Consider the following 15,042-nt stretch of genomic DNA (forward strand, 5'->3'; position numbering starts at 1 on the left):
AGAGAAAATTATTATCTATTTTTTCATAAATAATAAATATAATTTGTGCATTTATAAGATTTACCTGACTAATATAAGTGATGTGCAGAGGATTGTGTGACATGACATGTGTTCCTCTTTGAGGAGAAGAAACTGATGCAAATTCAGATTTTTACATAAGTGTTGCCAAATATAACACAAAGACTGCATGGTTGATTTACACAACTGTAGACTGAGCAGAGGGACATGACTTTTACAATGAACTGTCCTGCCTTTATGTTTGTTTTCCTTATAGTGTCAGTTTACTGGGCTGGTAAGGACAGCACATTTCTGAAACATTATGAAATGTTTGAAATAAAGAAGCTAATTTTGTTTTTGTCTGTAGGTACTGAGGCTCAAACATTGACTGAGTCTGAATCCGTGATTAAAAGGCCTGGAGAATCCCACAGACTGACCTGTACATACTCAGGGTTCGGTTGGGATATTCATGCTGTTTGGGTCAGACAGGCTGCTGGAAAAGGACCAGAGTGGGTTGCTTGGATCCAGAGCGATAGCAGCAATATCTACTACTCTCAGTCATTCAGAGGCCGCTTTACCATCTCCAGAGACAACAGCAGAAAGCAGCTGTATCTGCAGATGAACAGCTTGACGACTGAGGATTCAGCTGTTTATTATTGTGCAAAAGAGCCACAGTATCACAAACCATCAACAGAGCTGAACAAAAACCTCTCGGTGCCTGAACAGTTATAACATGAAACTACCAGAGGAGGAGCTCTAAGATAACTGATTATTACTATTATTCAAGGGAAATAAATGATAGTGGTTGCGCAAATGCAAATTCTGATACATAGTCTTATACGTATGGGTTATGTAATTATAAAACTGGGACTATGTGATGGATTTACAGCACTGTAGACTGGACAGAGAGACTTTTACAATGGACAGTTCTGGATTTGTGTTTGTTTTTCCTGTCCTCTCAGTTTATTGGGCTGGTAAGGACAAAGTATTCTTTCTTTTAACATTATGAATTTATATGCTTGAAATAAGAAGCTAATTATTTGTTTATCAGGTCCTGAGGGTCAAACACTGACTCAGTTTGAATCAGCAGTTAAAAGGCCACAGACTGATTTGTACATACTCAGGGTTCAGTAATTATAGTAATGTTTGGATCAGACAGGGTGCTTGAAAAGGACTAGTGGATTGCTTAAATTGCTTATGATGGTAGTAGCAGCCACTGCTCTCAGTCAGTCAGAGGACGGTTTAACATCTCCAGAGACAACTCTTCTGTTGCTGGCCCACCTTCTCAGAAGAGGAAGCAATGCCATATGAAAACTCAAAAACACAGACACAAAAAACACAACACATTTAGAGAAATAAACTGCACTTTGACATCATCAACACGCTGAAAGAAACACTAAAAGTGCAAAGGCATGAAAAACACCTATCAGAGGAGTAACCATTTTGATGATACTTTGTTCGTAATTACATGTACTGTATGTAACCCAAATACAACTTACTCTATGTTAGGGGAGAAGCTGGATATGTGTAAAAACAATCAAAACACAGGAATTTCAGTTAACTGTGACTTTAGTTATCAACAGGTAATAGGTTCATAACAGAAATTACAACCTGGGCCTTTCACAAAATGAAATAAAATTTAAAGTCATTGTCCTTAATTATTTGAATTGTTCCTTTAAAGGGTATTTGGTTAGGTTGGAACCTTATCTTCAGTTTGTTCCTCAGAGTTATAGAGGGTCGATGGTCAGTCAAGTCAGAGAACAGATCAGCTGATCTGTCAGTCAGCAATTTATACACTGCCCCCCAAAATATAAAAATCAAATTCAGCAACGTCACAATTAGAGAGGTTACATATTTAATTATATCACATTAGTTATAGTAATATCACTTTCTCACTTTAAGAGCACTCCTGCCACTACTTTACATGCATGTTGAAAGTTAACACAGTGAGGCCATTGTAATGGGAGACATTAAACAGATAGTGAGGCTCCTTCTGCTTATCAGGGATGTAAATCCTTAGGTGAAGGCTAATCCTTTCTAATCCTTTCAATTTATTGGGCTGGTAAGGAAAATGCAGTTGTTTTACTAACATTGTTGTGAAATTGAACTGATATACTCGGAAAACAGTCACTAATCATTTTTTTTGTCTGTAGGTACTGAGAGTCAAACACTTACTGAGTCTGAATCTGTGATTAAAAGGACTGGAGACTCCCACAGACTGACCTGTACATACTCAGGGTTCAGCAGTGATATTCATGCTGCTTGGATCAGACAGGCTGACCCCAGATGACAGTGGATTGCTGTCATCTGGGGTGACAGTAGTGGCAGCTTCTACTCTCAGTCAGTCAGAGGTCGGTTTAGCATCTCCAGAGACAACAGCAGAAAGTAGGTGTATCTGCAGATGAACAGCCTGACAACTGAGGATTCAGCTGTTTATTATTGTGCTCGAGAGTCACAGTGACACAAGAGGAAGAAACGCTGTAAAAAAAACTCTGCAGTTTGCTTTCTGCCTTTCACAGTCACGTAAATTAAGTACCTCATAGCAATCATACTCCATAAATCTACTTAAAAACACAATGAAACTACCTTATTGCAAAAATATGTTTGGAAAGCTGTCATGTTTATATGTTATATATTTATGACTGTGAAGAATAAATTGACATGTAGAAATCTATGTAAATAATCTTAAAATTTTCATCCTTCTTCTAAATGATGTTTTTCTTTTGAACATCTATGCTAACCCTTACTTAGGGTTAGCATAGATAGTAGCAAGAACCTGAATCCCTGGTGCATGCCCAGCGGCGCTGGGTTTACTTGCTGTACAGGCATTGAAAGGGCTGGACAAAACGTGGGACGGTACAGATAAACGCAGATGAACGCTGAGAAAGGGTCCTATGTGCATACTTTACCAGTGCCAAGCTGAATAACCCTATGTGTGGACTAGTCACCGTTGGCCATAACACAATCAGAGGTTACTTATTGATCCTAATTATTACATTTTCAAACATTGATAAGCATGTGTTCATATAACAAGTGGCACAAACGTTTTCATTAATATAATGGTAGATGTATTTGACCTAAATATATGGTTCGTGCGTTTTGAACATGCAGGTCAAATGCTTAACACAGTGACTTAACTATATAAAACACTCCATTGTAAGTGCGCATAGTATATATGAGTATGTATGATTGCACAGAATTTATGTGAGTAATTATTGTTACATGTCTAGTGTATACATATATGTATATCATAATAAAATCCACAACACATTTTCTTTTTAGGCATTTGAATAAAATTTAAGCCACATACTTCTCCCTACTAAAATCCAGGTGGCGGACTTCTGTCCTCTTGATTTGAAACCCTTCATTCACACCTTCACTTTCAAGATGATGTTCAGACTGTGTTGTCCTGCTGACAGTTGTCCGCCTGCACTGTTGTGATACATAAATTATTATTTTTTAATTAGATCATTTGTTTAAATTGTTATTTTCTTCTTGATTTTCATAGACCTGCTTTTTCTTCTGGTTGTTCAGCAGGTTTGAATGGTCAGTCTTTGGAGTCCATTCTCTCCACTCCACTGTTAAAAAAGCCTCAAGAAGCCCTCAGTCTTTCCTGTAGAGGAACCGGTTTCAATTTTGGCCAAGCAGGAATGCAATGTATCAGACACCCTGCAGGAAAAACAAGAGTGGATGGTTATTTAGTGCTGTGTGTTACTGTGCCAGATACACACAATGGCAGAAGAATATGGTTTGCATAAGTATGCACATACAAATACACATTATAAGGTGAGCAGCTGCTTTTGCAGTCTTTGATTTTCTGTTTAACTTATTGTCAAAAATGTTAGAAAACGTTTTTAAGTTACAATGTAAACATTGAAAATACTGAAATGGGACATAAATGAGTCATATTTAATATCTAATTGGATTTGCTGCTGAGCAGGACAAATATCAGCATGATGATAGGAGCAAACTCATTATTAAATCTTTTACCATTTGTTTAAACAACAAGTACTTCTGAAGTATTCTGTCTCACCAGTTCATAAAGGGGACTAAAAGGAGCTGTTAAATGCATCAAACACACCAGTTGGACACTTTGTGCTAATCGCTGTTAGGTTTCAGATCTTTCCCACAGAAAACAACTGACTGCAAAATGTGAACATTGCTGCATAAAGCAGTGCAGTAAATGAGCGTCAGTAATTTTCTATTAATTATGCTGAAACTCTTTACTTAATGCTACAGTGTGATCTGTTTTCTCTCATAATCTATCAGAATCCATCTGTATGCAAATCAATTCCTCACAGACTGATATAAAGTCTGATATCATGCAGTCAGTCACAGAAGAAGACGAGAAGCTCATCAGATCATATTTAGCACCAACATGTTCTCTGGAGCTCTACTGCTGGATCCTGTGAGTCTCACTGAACACAAACACTATAATCACTGCACACTGATTCTTACTGTTACTACATTCAACATGTTTTGTCCACACGTGTGAACAGCTGACACAGCCAGCCTCTGTGATTGTGCAGCCAGGTCAGCGTCTGACCATCACCTGTCACGTCTCTTATTCTCTTGGCTATTGGACAGCTTGGTTCAGACAGCCTGCAGGGAAAGGCCTGGAGTGGATTGGGGTGAAAGTTACTGGATATTCATACTACAAAGATTCATTGAAGAACAAATTCAGCATTGACTTGTACACTTCAAGCAACACAGTAACTTTAAATGGACAGAATATGCAGCCTGAAGACACTGCTGTGTATTACTGTGCCAGAGAGTCACAGTAAGAGAAAACATCAACAGACCTGAACAAAACCTCTCAGTGCATGAGCACATTTGTAACATGAAGCCACCAGGGGAGGAGCTCCAAGACCAACTGTTAGATATTTTAGTATTAGGGGAGCATGTACTGGGTACTTCTTTTATGATGATATTAGACTGAAGATTCTGTGACTTAACAAGGCTCTTTATGTTAACCCTCATTTTCTCTTGCCTTGTCAACTCGAGATTTATGGTGTGAAAGTAGATGCTAAGGTTGGAAGGACAACACCAACAAAGCACTCTTTTTACTTATCACTCCCTAGCAGAAGATGTTTATGTGATGACCATCTGGTTGTGTCAGAACTCAGGATGTAGGAGACCTCTGTATCATAGGCCTTGAGAGTGCATCTGTAGAACAAAGGATTCTAACTGTTTAGTGTTTAACGGACCTGTCAAAGGTATGTTGAGAAACGATTGTAGAAGGCCCCTTTCAGAGGGAGGGGGGGAACTTCCTTATATGGTTTTAACTTGATACTTGTTGACACACGAACCTCTCTGTCTATAAATACCCTGCACAAAAGAATAAACCTTTGAGTTAGTTTGGGATGACAATTTAGAACAGTCTCCGCGTCTTTTTGTTCTTCCAAACTGCTCCCGGTACTCCGGCCGGTACCGTAATTAACCGTTGATCATGCTTGAGAATATTTTAATTGTTATAGGTTAAAGGATGAACTCTGATGATAAAAGCCCACGCCTCAGAGAAACCCGGAATGGAGTTTCTTACACCAATAATGAATTTAAGGTATATTTAAGAAAAAAAACATGGGGAAAGGTTGTTAAGGGTTTACTATTCTTGATAGAGGGAGTGTTAGACAGAAATATTACTCGCAGCAGTTCAGCACCAGTTTACCATCTCCACAGAAAACAGCAGAAAGGAGCTGAATCTGCAGATGACATCAGAGGATTCTGCTATTTATTGTTGCCAGTGACACAGAGATACTTTATCAAGAGAAGGGTTTGCTTTGCCTTCACCCTTATCTACACTTTCACTGAAATACAGCTTCAATCGTTTTTTAAGCTGTAGAGAGATTTTTATAAAGCTCTGTGTTCTGCTACATCATAATGTCAAGATGAAATAATCGAATTATATATTCTTGTTTTTGCTTGTCTGTGGGCAAACACCCCACCATCCTTATTCTGTCAGTGGTGTTTGGTTGCCTTTTAATTGTTTTTTAACTGGAAAACCATTTTTGATATGTCCATCATTCACCATGCTGAGGATTAGTTTTATTAGAGTTTAGTTTTGTATTATCAAGTTTTGGATGCCTCATAAAATGTTTAATGATCTGGTTCCTGTTTTTAAGCAACAGCTGATGTTGTAGTGAATCCACTTCCATCAACATGAGCTTTAACAGTAAAGAGACATAATGTTCCTATTGTTAATTACTGTATTACGTTATGGAGCACACATTTAATAATGAATAAATAGTAAACTGAGGATTTTTCTCTATTATTGTGGTCAAGAGCCACAGTGACACAAGAGGATAAAATGTTGTCTAAGTACATAGAAAACTTGCTTTCTGCAGTTTACATTAATATAAATTAATTTATTGCTGTTCAACATCAACAACATTGTGAAAGAAACACCATCTTTAATACATTTATCAGCATTAATTCACGTCAGACTAAATAGAATTAATTTCAAAATCACAACAATACAGTCAGATCCAAAAACAAATAATATAAATTTAATATATAAGTATAATGTTTATAAATATCGGAAAGATTTTGGTTGGTGATTAAATTTTGAAGAAACTTTTTCTTTACTAAGTAAAAAAAACAATAATAATTTTTTGTGTATAATTATTTTTATAAGATTTGCTTATTATTATTATTATTTTTAAATACAAGTGGTGTGCCGATGTTTGTATGAGATTATGTGTGTTTCACTTTAAGGAGGAGTTTATGCAAATTCAGATTTTTACGCATGTGTTGCCAAATATAACAGGGAGATTTTCATGACTGTAGACTGAGCAGAGAGACATGACTTTTACAATGAACTGTCCTGGGTTTACCTTTGTTATTCTTATAGTGTCAGTTTACTGGGCTGGTAAGAACAGCACATTTCTTCTGCAAACATTATGAAATGTTTGATATAAAGAAGCTAATTTTGTTTTTGTCTGTAGGTACTGAGGGTCAAACACTGACTGAGTCTGAATCTGTGATTAAAAGGCCCGGAGACTCACACAGACTGACCTGTACATACTCAGGGTTCAGTGGTGATATTTATGCTGCTTGGATCAGACAGGCTGCTGGAAAAGGACTGGAGTGGGTTGCTTGGATCCGCCATGATAGTAATGAAATCTACTACTCTCAGTCAGTCAGAGGCCGCTTCACCATCTCCAGAGACAACAGCAGAAAGCAGGTGTATCTGCAGATGAACAGCTTGACGGCTGAGGATTCAGCAGTTTATTATTGTGCTCGAGAGCCACAGTATCACAAACCATCAGCAGAGCTGAACAAAAACCTCTCAGTGTCCGAACAGTTATAACATGAAACTACCAGAGGAGGAGCTCTAAGATAACTGATTATTATTTAACTGAAAGAAATGGAAGAAATGCAAATAAAGGGGTTGCTATTCTTGATAGAGGTAGTGGTTGAGCAAATGCAAATTCTGATACATATGTATTATGTAACTATAACACTGTGACTACAGCACTGTAGACTGGACAGAGAGAGATGACTTTTACAGTGAACTTTTCTGGGTTTATTTTTGTTTTTCCTGTCCTGTCAGTTTATTGAGCTGTTAAGGACAAAGTATTCTTTTGCAAACATTATGACTTGACAAGAAATTATACACTTGAAAAAGAAGCTAATTATTTGTTTAACAGGTATTTAATTTCTATTAAGTTTTTCACTTAATATAAGATATTTGTGATATTTGTTAAAATAAGTGAAAAAAAATCTGCCAGTGGAATAAGTGAAAATTCTCCAGATCCAAGATGCACTGTCTAAAAACAAGTTCATATATCTCACTAAAATGTTGCTCTGTAGCTGATTGTGTCTTATTTTAAGTGTGATGAGATATTTTTCACTATAAATTAGACAAATATACTTGGTAACATTTTGAGTTTTTGCAGTGCTGTGATTGTGCAGCCAGGTCAGTGTCTGACCATCACCTGTCAGGTCTCTTATTCTCTTGGCTGGTACACAGCTTGGATCCGACAGCCTGCAGGGAAAGGACTGGAGTGGATTGGGGTGAAAGGTATTGCGGGCTCTTACTACAAAGATTCACTAAAGAATAAATTCAGTATTGATTTAGACACTTCAAGCAACGCGGTGACTCTAAATGGACAGAATATGCAGCCTGAAGACACTGCTGTGTATTATTGTGCCAGAGAGTCACAGTAACACAAAACATCAGCAGACCTGAACATAACCTCTCAGTGGCTGAGCAGTTGTAGAATGAAGCCACCAGAGGAGGAGCTCTATGACCAAGAATGATTTAAGAGTGTATCAAAGAAGTTCACCACCAGTTTACCATCTCCACAGAAAACAGCAGAAAGCAGCTGTATCTGCAGGTGACATCAGAGGATTCTGCTGTTTATTGTTGTCCTCAATAGTCACAGTGACACCGTGATACTAAATCAAGAGAAGGGTTTGCTTTATCTTCACTGTCATCTACAGTTTTGCAGAAATACAGCTTCAATAATTTCTTATGCTGTAGAGAGATTTTTGCAAAGCTCTGTGTTATGCTACATCATAATGTCAAGATCAAATAATCTAATTATGTATTCTTGTTTTTGCTTGTCTGTGGGCAAACACCCCACCGTCCTTATTCTGTCAGTGGTGTTTGGTCTTTTTATTGTTTTTTAAATGGGAAACCAATTTTGATATGTCCATCATTCACCATGCTGAAGATTCGTTTTGTTGGAGTTTAGTTTTGTTTTATGGAGTTTTGTAGAAAATGTTTACTGCTCTAGTTCCTTAAGCAACAGCTGATGTTGTTGTGAATCAACTTTTTCAGGAAATCCATCAACATGAGCTTTAACAGTAAAGAGTCATAATATTCCTATTATTAATTATTGTATTACTACATGGAGCACACATTTAAAAATGAATTTATATGGTTTTCTTTACTCATGGTTAATAAATCAATTGGTGACTAAAGTTTGAGAGAAAATTTGTATTTATTAAGTAACAAATAATAATAATCATTTGTAAATATATATCATATTTGCTTAAATATTTTAATATAAGTCGTGTGCAGTTCTTTATATGAGACAAAGTTTTTCTTTAAGGAGGAGTTTATGCAAATTCAGATTTTTACACATGTGTTGCCAAATATATTAAAGGGACTACATGGTTGAATTTCATAAACTGAGCAGAGAGATATGACTTTTACAATGAACTGTCCTGGGTTTACCTTTGTTTTTCTTATAGTGTCAGTTTACTGGGCTGGTAAGGACAGCACATTTCTTCTGCAAACATTAAGATATGTTTGATATAAAGAAGCTAATTTTGTTTTTGTCTGTAGGTACTGAGAGTCAAACATTGACTGAGTCTGAATCAGTGATTAAAAGGCCCGGAGACTCACACAGACTGACCTGTACATACTCAGGGTTCAGTGGTGATATTCATGCTGCTTGGATCAGACAGGCTGCTGGAAAAGGACTAGAGTGGGTTGCTTGGATCCAGAGTGATAGCAGCTATATCTACTACTCTCAGTCAGTCAGAGGCCGCTTTACCATTTCCAGAGACAACAGCAGAAAGCAGGTGTATCTGCAGATGAACAGCTTGACGACTGAGGATTCAGCAGTTTATTATTGTGCCAAAGAGCCACAGTATCACAAACCATCAACAGAGCTGAACAAAAACCTCTTAATGCCTGAACAGTTATAACATGAAACTACCAGAGGAGGAGCTCTAAGATAACTGATTATTATTATTATTCAAGGGAAAGAAATGGGAGAAATTGAACTAAGGGGGTCGTAATTCTTGATAGAGGTAGTGGTTGAGCAAATTAAAATTCTGACACATATTTATTATGTAACTATAACACTGGGACTATGTGGCGGATTTACAGCACTGTAGACTGGACAGAGAGACATGCCTTTTTGCAATGAACAGTTCTGGGTTTATGTTTTTTTTTCCTGTCAGTTTATTGGACTGGTAAGGACAAAGTATTCTTTTGTTAACATTATGACTTGACAAGAATTTATATGCATGAAAAAAGAAGATAATTATTTACTTTTATCAGGTAGTGAGGGTCAAACCCTGACTCCGTCTGAATCTGTGGTTAAAAGGCCTGGACAATCCCACAGACTGACCTGTACATACTCAGGGTTCAGCAGTGATATTCATGCTGCTTGGATCAGACAGGCTGCTGGAAAATGAGTAGAGTAATTGCTCTGATAGAAATAGCACCCACTACTCTTAGTCATTCAGAGGACAGTTTACCATCTCCACAGACAACTCTTCACAGAAGAGGAAGCATCTCTGTACAAGTACAAAAACTCAGCACATCACAAAACCAACATTTGCTTTCAGAGTTCACATTTAGAGAAATGAACTCGACTTTAACAGCATCAATACACTGAAAGAAACATACTTAAGACAGTTTGCAGGAAAGGACTGGAGTTTACATCAAATTCTCATTTGATGTAATATATATATACTTATATATTTTGCTGAGGAGGAGGAGTCAATGCAAATCTGATGTCTTCAGCAACTTTATATGTGCTTGAGAGTAAGACTCAGGGACTCAACCTAATATACACACAACAGACTGGACAAAGACGACTGATGTTTAGAATGATGAGAACTGTTTATTTAGTTGTTTTCCTGATTCTGTTTTGTTTCTTGACTGGTAAGGACATATATTTCTGGTATACAAATAAATATATGAAGAAATATGACTGGACTAATGAGCTGTTAACATTTCTGTAGGTACTGATGGTCAAACACTGACTGAGTCTGAATCAGTGGTTAAAAGGCCTGGAGACTCCCACAGACTGACCTGTACATACTCAGGGTTCAGCAGTGATATTCATGGTGCTTGGATTAGACAGGCTGCTGGAAAAGGACTGGAATGGATCGCCCTCATCTGGGATGACAGTAGTGGCAGCTACTACACTGAGTCAGTCAGAGGCCGCTTTACCATCTCCAGAGACAACAGCAGAAAGCAGGTGTATCTGCAGATGAACAGCCTGACACCTGAGGATTCTGCTGTTTATTATTGTGCTCGAGAGCCACAGTGACACAAGAGGAAGAAACTCTGTACAAAAACTCAGCACATCAATGCACTGAAAGAAAGACATAATACTGGATTGTCAAGATCTCGTATCATTAAATATTCTGTTTTGTGTATAACTGTAAATATTTTCATTTGCTTTGTGAACCAGTGGTTAAAAGGCCCGGAGACTCCCACAGACTGACCTGTACAGAGTTCAGTGATGATATTCATGCTGCTTGAGGTCAGGCCTTTTCAGATCAGAGGAGAATGGGCAGACAGGTTTGAGCCGAAATCAACAGTAACTCAAACAACCACTCATTACAACCAAAATATGCAGAAGAACATCTGAACCTTTAAGTTGATGAGCTACAGCAGCAGGTTTGTTACTGTTAAACCTTTTCTGAGAACATATGTTCATATTTGCTTTCAATTGAAGGGCAGTTTCACTGCTACTGCTGACTGTGTGTTACTATATTTGCTTTCTCTTACATATTTGAAAATAGTTTGAAGTAATTTGACTGAAAACAGAAAATGTAGACAGTATTTAGGAAAGCGAGAGCGCAAGAGTTCTAACTGACAAAAGTACAAACTGTTTTGATGAACTGTACAAGCAGTAAAGTAAACTTCATTTTTAAACAATCTTAAACAGTGGCAGGGGGATTTTGACAGTGTTATATCATATCTAACTGTCGCCTCCCTGCTCTCTGAAACAGGGTAATCAACCTTTTATTAATGTCAGATAGGCTATTTGTACATTCTAAATATATCTGTAGCTCAGTATGGTGCAAACACTTATTATGACAGAGGATTCCTGGCCCATGTTAAAATTGACAAATGTCATACTGTGAAGACATGAAATCTGAACAGTATGCTAATACTAATATTCACTCATTCACTCATGAATTTTCATAGCAGATTAAAGTGGATTGGAAATGTGCATTATGGATACAGAACATACGACACTGTGTAGCACTAGAGATGTGTAATTAATAATAATAATAATAATGGATTGGATTTATATAGCGCTTTTCAAGGCACCCAAAGCGCTTTACAATTCCACTATTCATTCACTCTCGCATTGACACACTGGTGGAGGCAGCTACAGCCACAGCTGGCCTGGGGCAGACTGACAGAAGTGAGGCTGCCATATCGCACCATCGGCCCCTCTGGCCAACACCAGTAGGCGGTAGGGTAAAGTGTCTTGCCCAAGGACACAACGACCAGCACAGAGAGACCGGGGATCGAACCGGCAACCTTCCGGTTACAGATGCACTTCCCAACCCCTTGAGCCACGGTTGCCCCGAATTAGTGACAAAACATTCATTAACTGTGCTCAAGAGTCACAGTGGCACAAACATGTAAACATGTAATATTTGTATTTGTTTTTTTCTTTTTGTGAGTAAAGGTGTGCCTTTACAAAAATAATAGTGAACCATAGTGGAAGCAGGTAGGGGTTCTCTGACATTTTTGTTCCAACAGTTTTCTCATGTTTTGTGGCTAGTTGGGAGCTCAGCCACTGTATTTTGTTTACTGATAGACAGAGTGTGCTCAGTTTGTTTTTAGCTAGGAAGGGGTGTTTCGTTTGTTGTTTTGGCCTTGGAGACCCTGACGCACAGAGCTTCCCTGTGTTTTATTTTGGGCCTAATTGGTTCGTTTGGTTAATTGTGAAATAAACAGTGTTTTACTGACATCAACTTTGTGGCAGTTAATAGTTTTCTTTTCAGTTTGTGTCACACCCCGCCCCAGATAAAACCCTGCTTTTAAGTGGGGTGTAACACTTCACCTAATTAAATAAACACAGCTGACCTTGTGCTTTAAATGGGTTAAGAACTGACTGTATTACAATAAAATTATTTTGACTCACATGTTTTTAAACATTTACATGACATTTATATAGCGCATATATTTATCCCTAAGACATCAGATTAAATGCTTATTTATTCAGCTGTGTCATTAACATGAAAGCTACATGGAAAATGTGAATTGTCTGATTTCCCTCTGTTAGCTTTTTGTTTTCAATGAAGCATAACAAAAATATTTTATTACTCTGCATAATGAAGCAGATAATATGTTACAATTAAAGTACAACTTATAAATCATAAGAGATGCCAACAAAAGAGCCACTCCTTCTACATAATATCCTGATGCAAATCTTCACTGTGTGCAGTGTACTTCTGTGCTGCTCACTTGTCTTGTGCTGAGTGTTGATTGTTGGAGCAGCAGTGAACAATCTCTAGACTCACAATGACACAGACACTCACTCTGTTGCTGGTTGCTTCTTTGCTTCACTGTGAGTTCTTCTGCTTCTTATTGTTTAATATTTTTACAGGAAACAACGAGTGCTATAAGAACATTTTGCAGATGTCTGTCTAACTGGTTCCCTTTTAACTCCTCAGGTGTTACAGGTCAGAGTATGGAGTCCATTCCTTCCAGTCCTGTAGTGAAACGGCCTGGGGAGACTCTCAGTCTCTCCTGCAGAGGATCTGGTTTCACATTTAGCTGCTGTACTATGCACTGGATAAGACAAAAGTCAGGAGAATCACTGGAATGGATGGGAGAAGGCTACACAGATTCCAGCAGCAACAAATATGTGAGCAGTTTGAGAGGACGAATTGAAATCACCAAAGACAACAGCAACAGCATGGTGCATCTGAGACTTTCCAACCTTAAGCCAGAGGACTCTGCTGTGTATTACTGTGCCAAAGACACACAGTGGTTTAAGTAATGAGCGAGGCTTTACAAAAACCTTCAGCTTTACAGTTTCACAGGACACTACAGGGGGCAGTAGATGATCAAAAATATGATGTTCAACTCACTGTCACAATAACACCTGTGTTTTCACCATCTGTGAATAAATATTAGTAAAACACACAGAATCTAAAAACATGTTATGGTAACAATGAAAAACAATGTGAAAAATAAAATTCATAAACTTTTAACCACAATTTTAAGAAGAAAAAAAAAACAGCAATGAAAATAGGATATTTAGAAAAATAAATATTTTCGCTACTTCTCACATGAACACATCAAAATGTTTTAATTGATTCTCTTTAAATTCTGAGTTAGTGCCTTTAAACTTATTCTGAGTTAAACTGGTGAAACCCTTGTTGAAAGATAAAATGCTAAAAAGACGAGTCAGAAAGGCCACTGAAGCAGAAACAAAGAAACATGAAGAGAAACATGGTACTTAAATAAATGAATTTATAATAAATGAATTTATAAATAAATAAATACTTAAAAAAAATTCTACTTTGGGGTAAAGTCAGGAAAGTCAGAAAATACTAAAATCAGGAAACACTGATTATAGAATTTAGTAAAGAAATAATTTTCTTTTTCTTAGCAGATACAGTGTTTCAATACAATGTTTATTTTTAATGAGTAATCAAATCCTGCTGAGTAAAACATGAATGAATATACATATTACTGGTATACATGTCTGTTTGGTTGATTAATGATGAGGAGGAGCTGATGCAAACTCAGACTGCTTCCATCTTTCTTTTATTTTCTTTGGCTCTCGGAGGAGGCGGACGCACTTTTTATCCTCTCCCTTATCTTCCCTGCTAGTTCTTATGTCCTTGTCTAGTCTCGTGTCTTTTTTGTATTACTTTCCCTGGAACACTCTCTCATAGTCTGTGTCTAAAACCTAAAAGAGAATTATGGATTTGATCAACTGGTCTCTGAATGCTATTGACACCCTTTAACGAGAAGTCTGGGCTCGGGAGAACCCGAGTGCCCTGGAGGGACTTTCCCTGCCGGATACACGATGGACGGGTGGCAGAACTGGAGGGTGGTGTGCCTGGCGGGACTGTCGATCGAGGACGCTTAAGATATCTACCTATTTGGAACCATGATAACAGGGTTCTTGCTGATCGGAGCTGGCTTGGCCCTGGCTTATCGGAGAATTAAGAGAGCGGAACCGGCTGTTCAAACCCCCACAAGGCTGCCCACTGGGATTGGAACGACAGGTGCGACTTCTCAGAAAGGGCTCACTGAAGGCAGCATGGTTAAGAGCTTGGAGGCATTTATGACCAGTGTTGGTCAAGTTACTTGAA

At 37.8% G+C, this 15,042-nt stretch overlaps 2 gene segments (V, D, J or C); both read left to right on the forward strand.

The window, feature by feature from the left end:
- The first annotated feature begins 210 nt into the window (after positions 1–210).
- Positions 211–729, forward strand: LOC146575951 (immunoglobulin heavy variable 3-43-like). The segment is given in 2 exon segments: positions 211–292; positions 365–729. Coding segments are annotated over 2 exon segments (432 nt in total).
- Positions 730–13,234: 12,505 nt separating this feature from the next.
- Positions 13,235–13,715, forward strand: LOC146575952 (Ig heavy chain V region 3-like). The segment is given in 2 exon segments: positions 13,235–13,280; positions 13,387–13,715. Coding segments are annotated over 2 exon segments (375 nt in total).
- The last annotated feature ends 1,327 nt before the right edge of the window (positions 13,716–15,042 follow it).

Source organism: Mchenga conophoros, linkage group LG4 (assembly GCF_057382185.1).
Source record: "Mchenga conophoros isolate Kocher_MC1m ecotype Shallow Benthic linkage group LG4, M_conophoros_male_GT1.1, whole genome shotgun sequence".
Taxonomy (NCBI): domain Eukaryota; kingdom Metazoa; phylum Chordata; class Actinopteri; order Cichliformes; family Cichlidae; genus Mchenga; species Mchenga conophoros.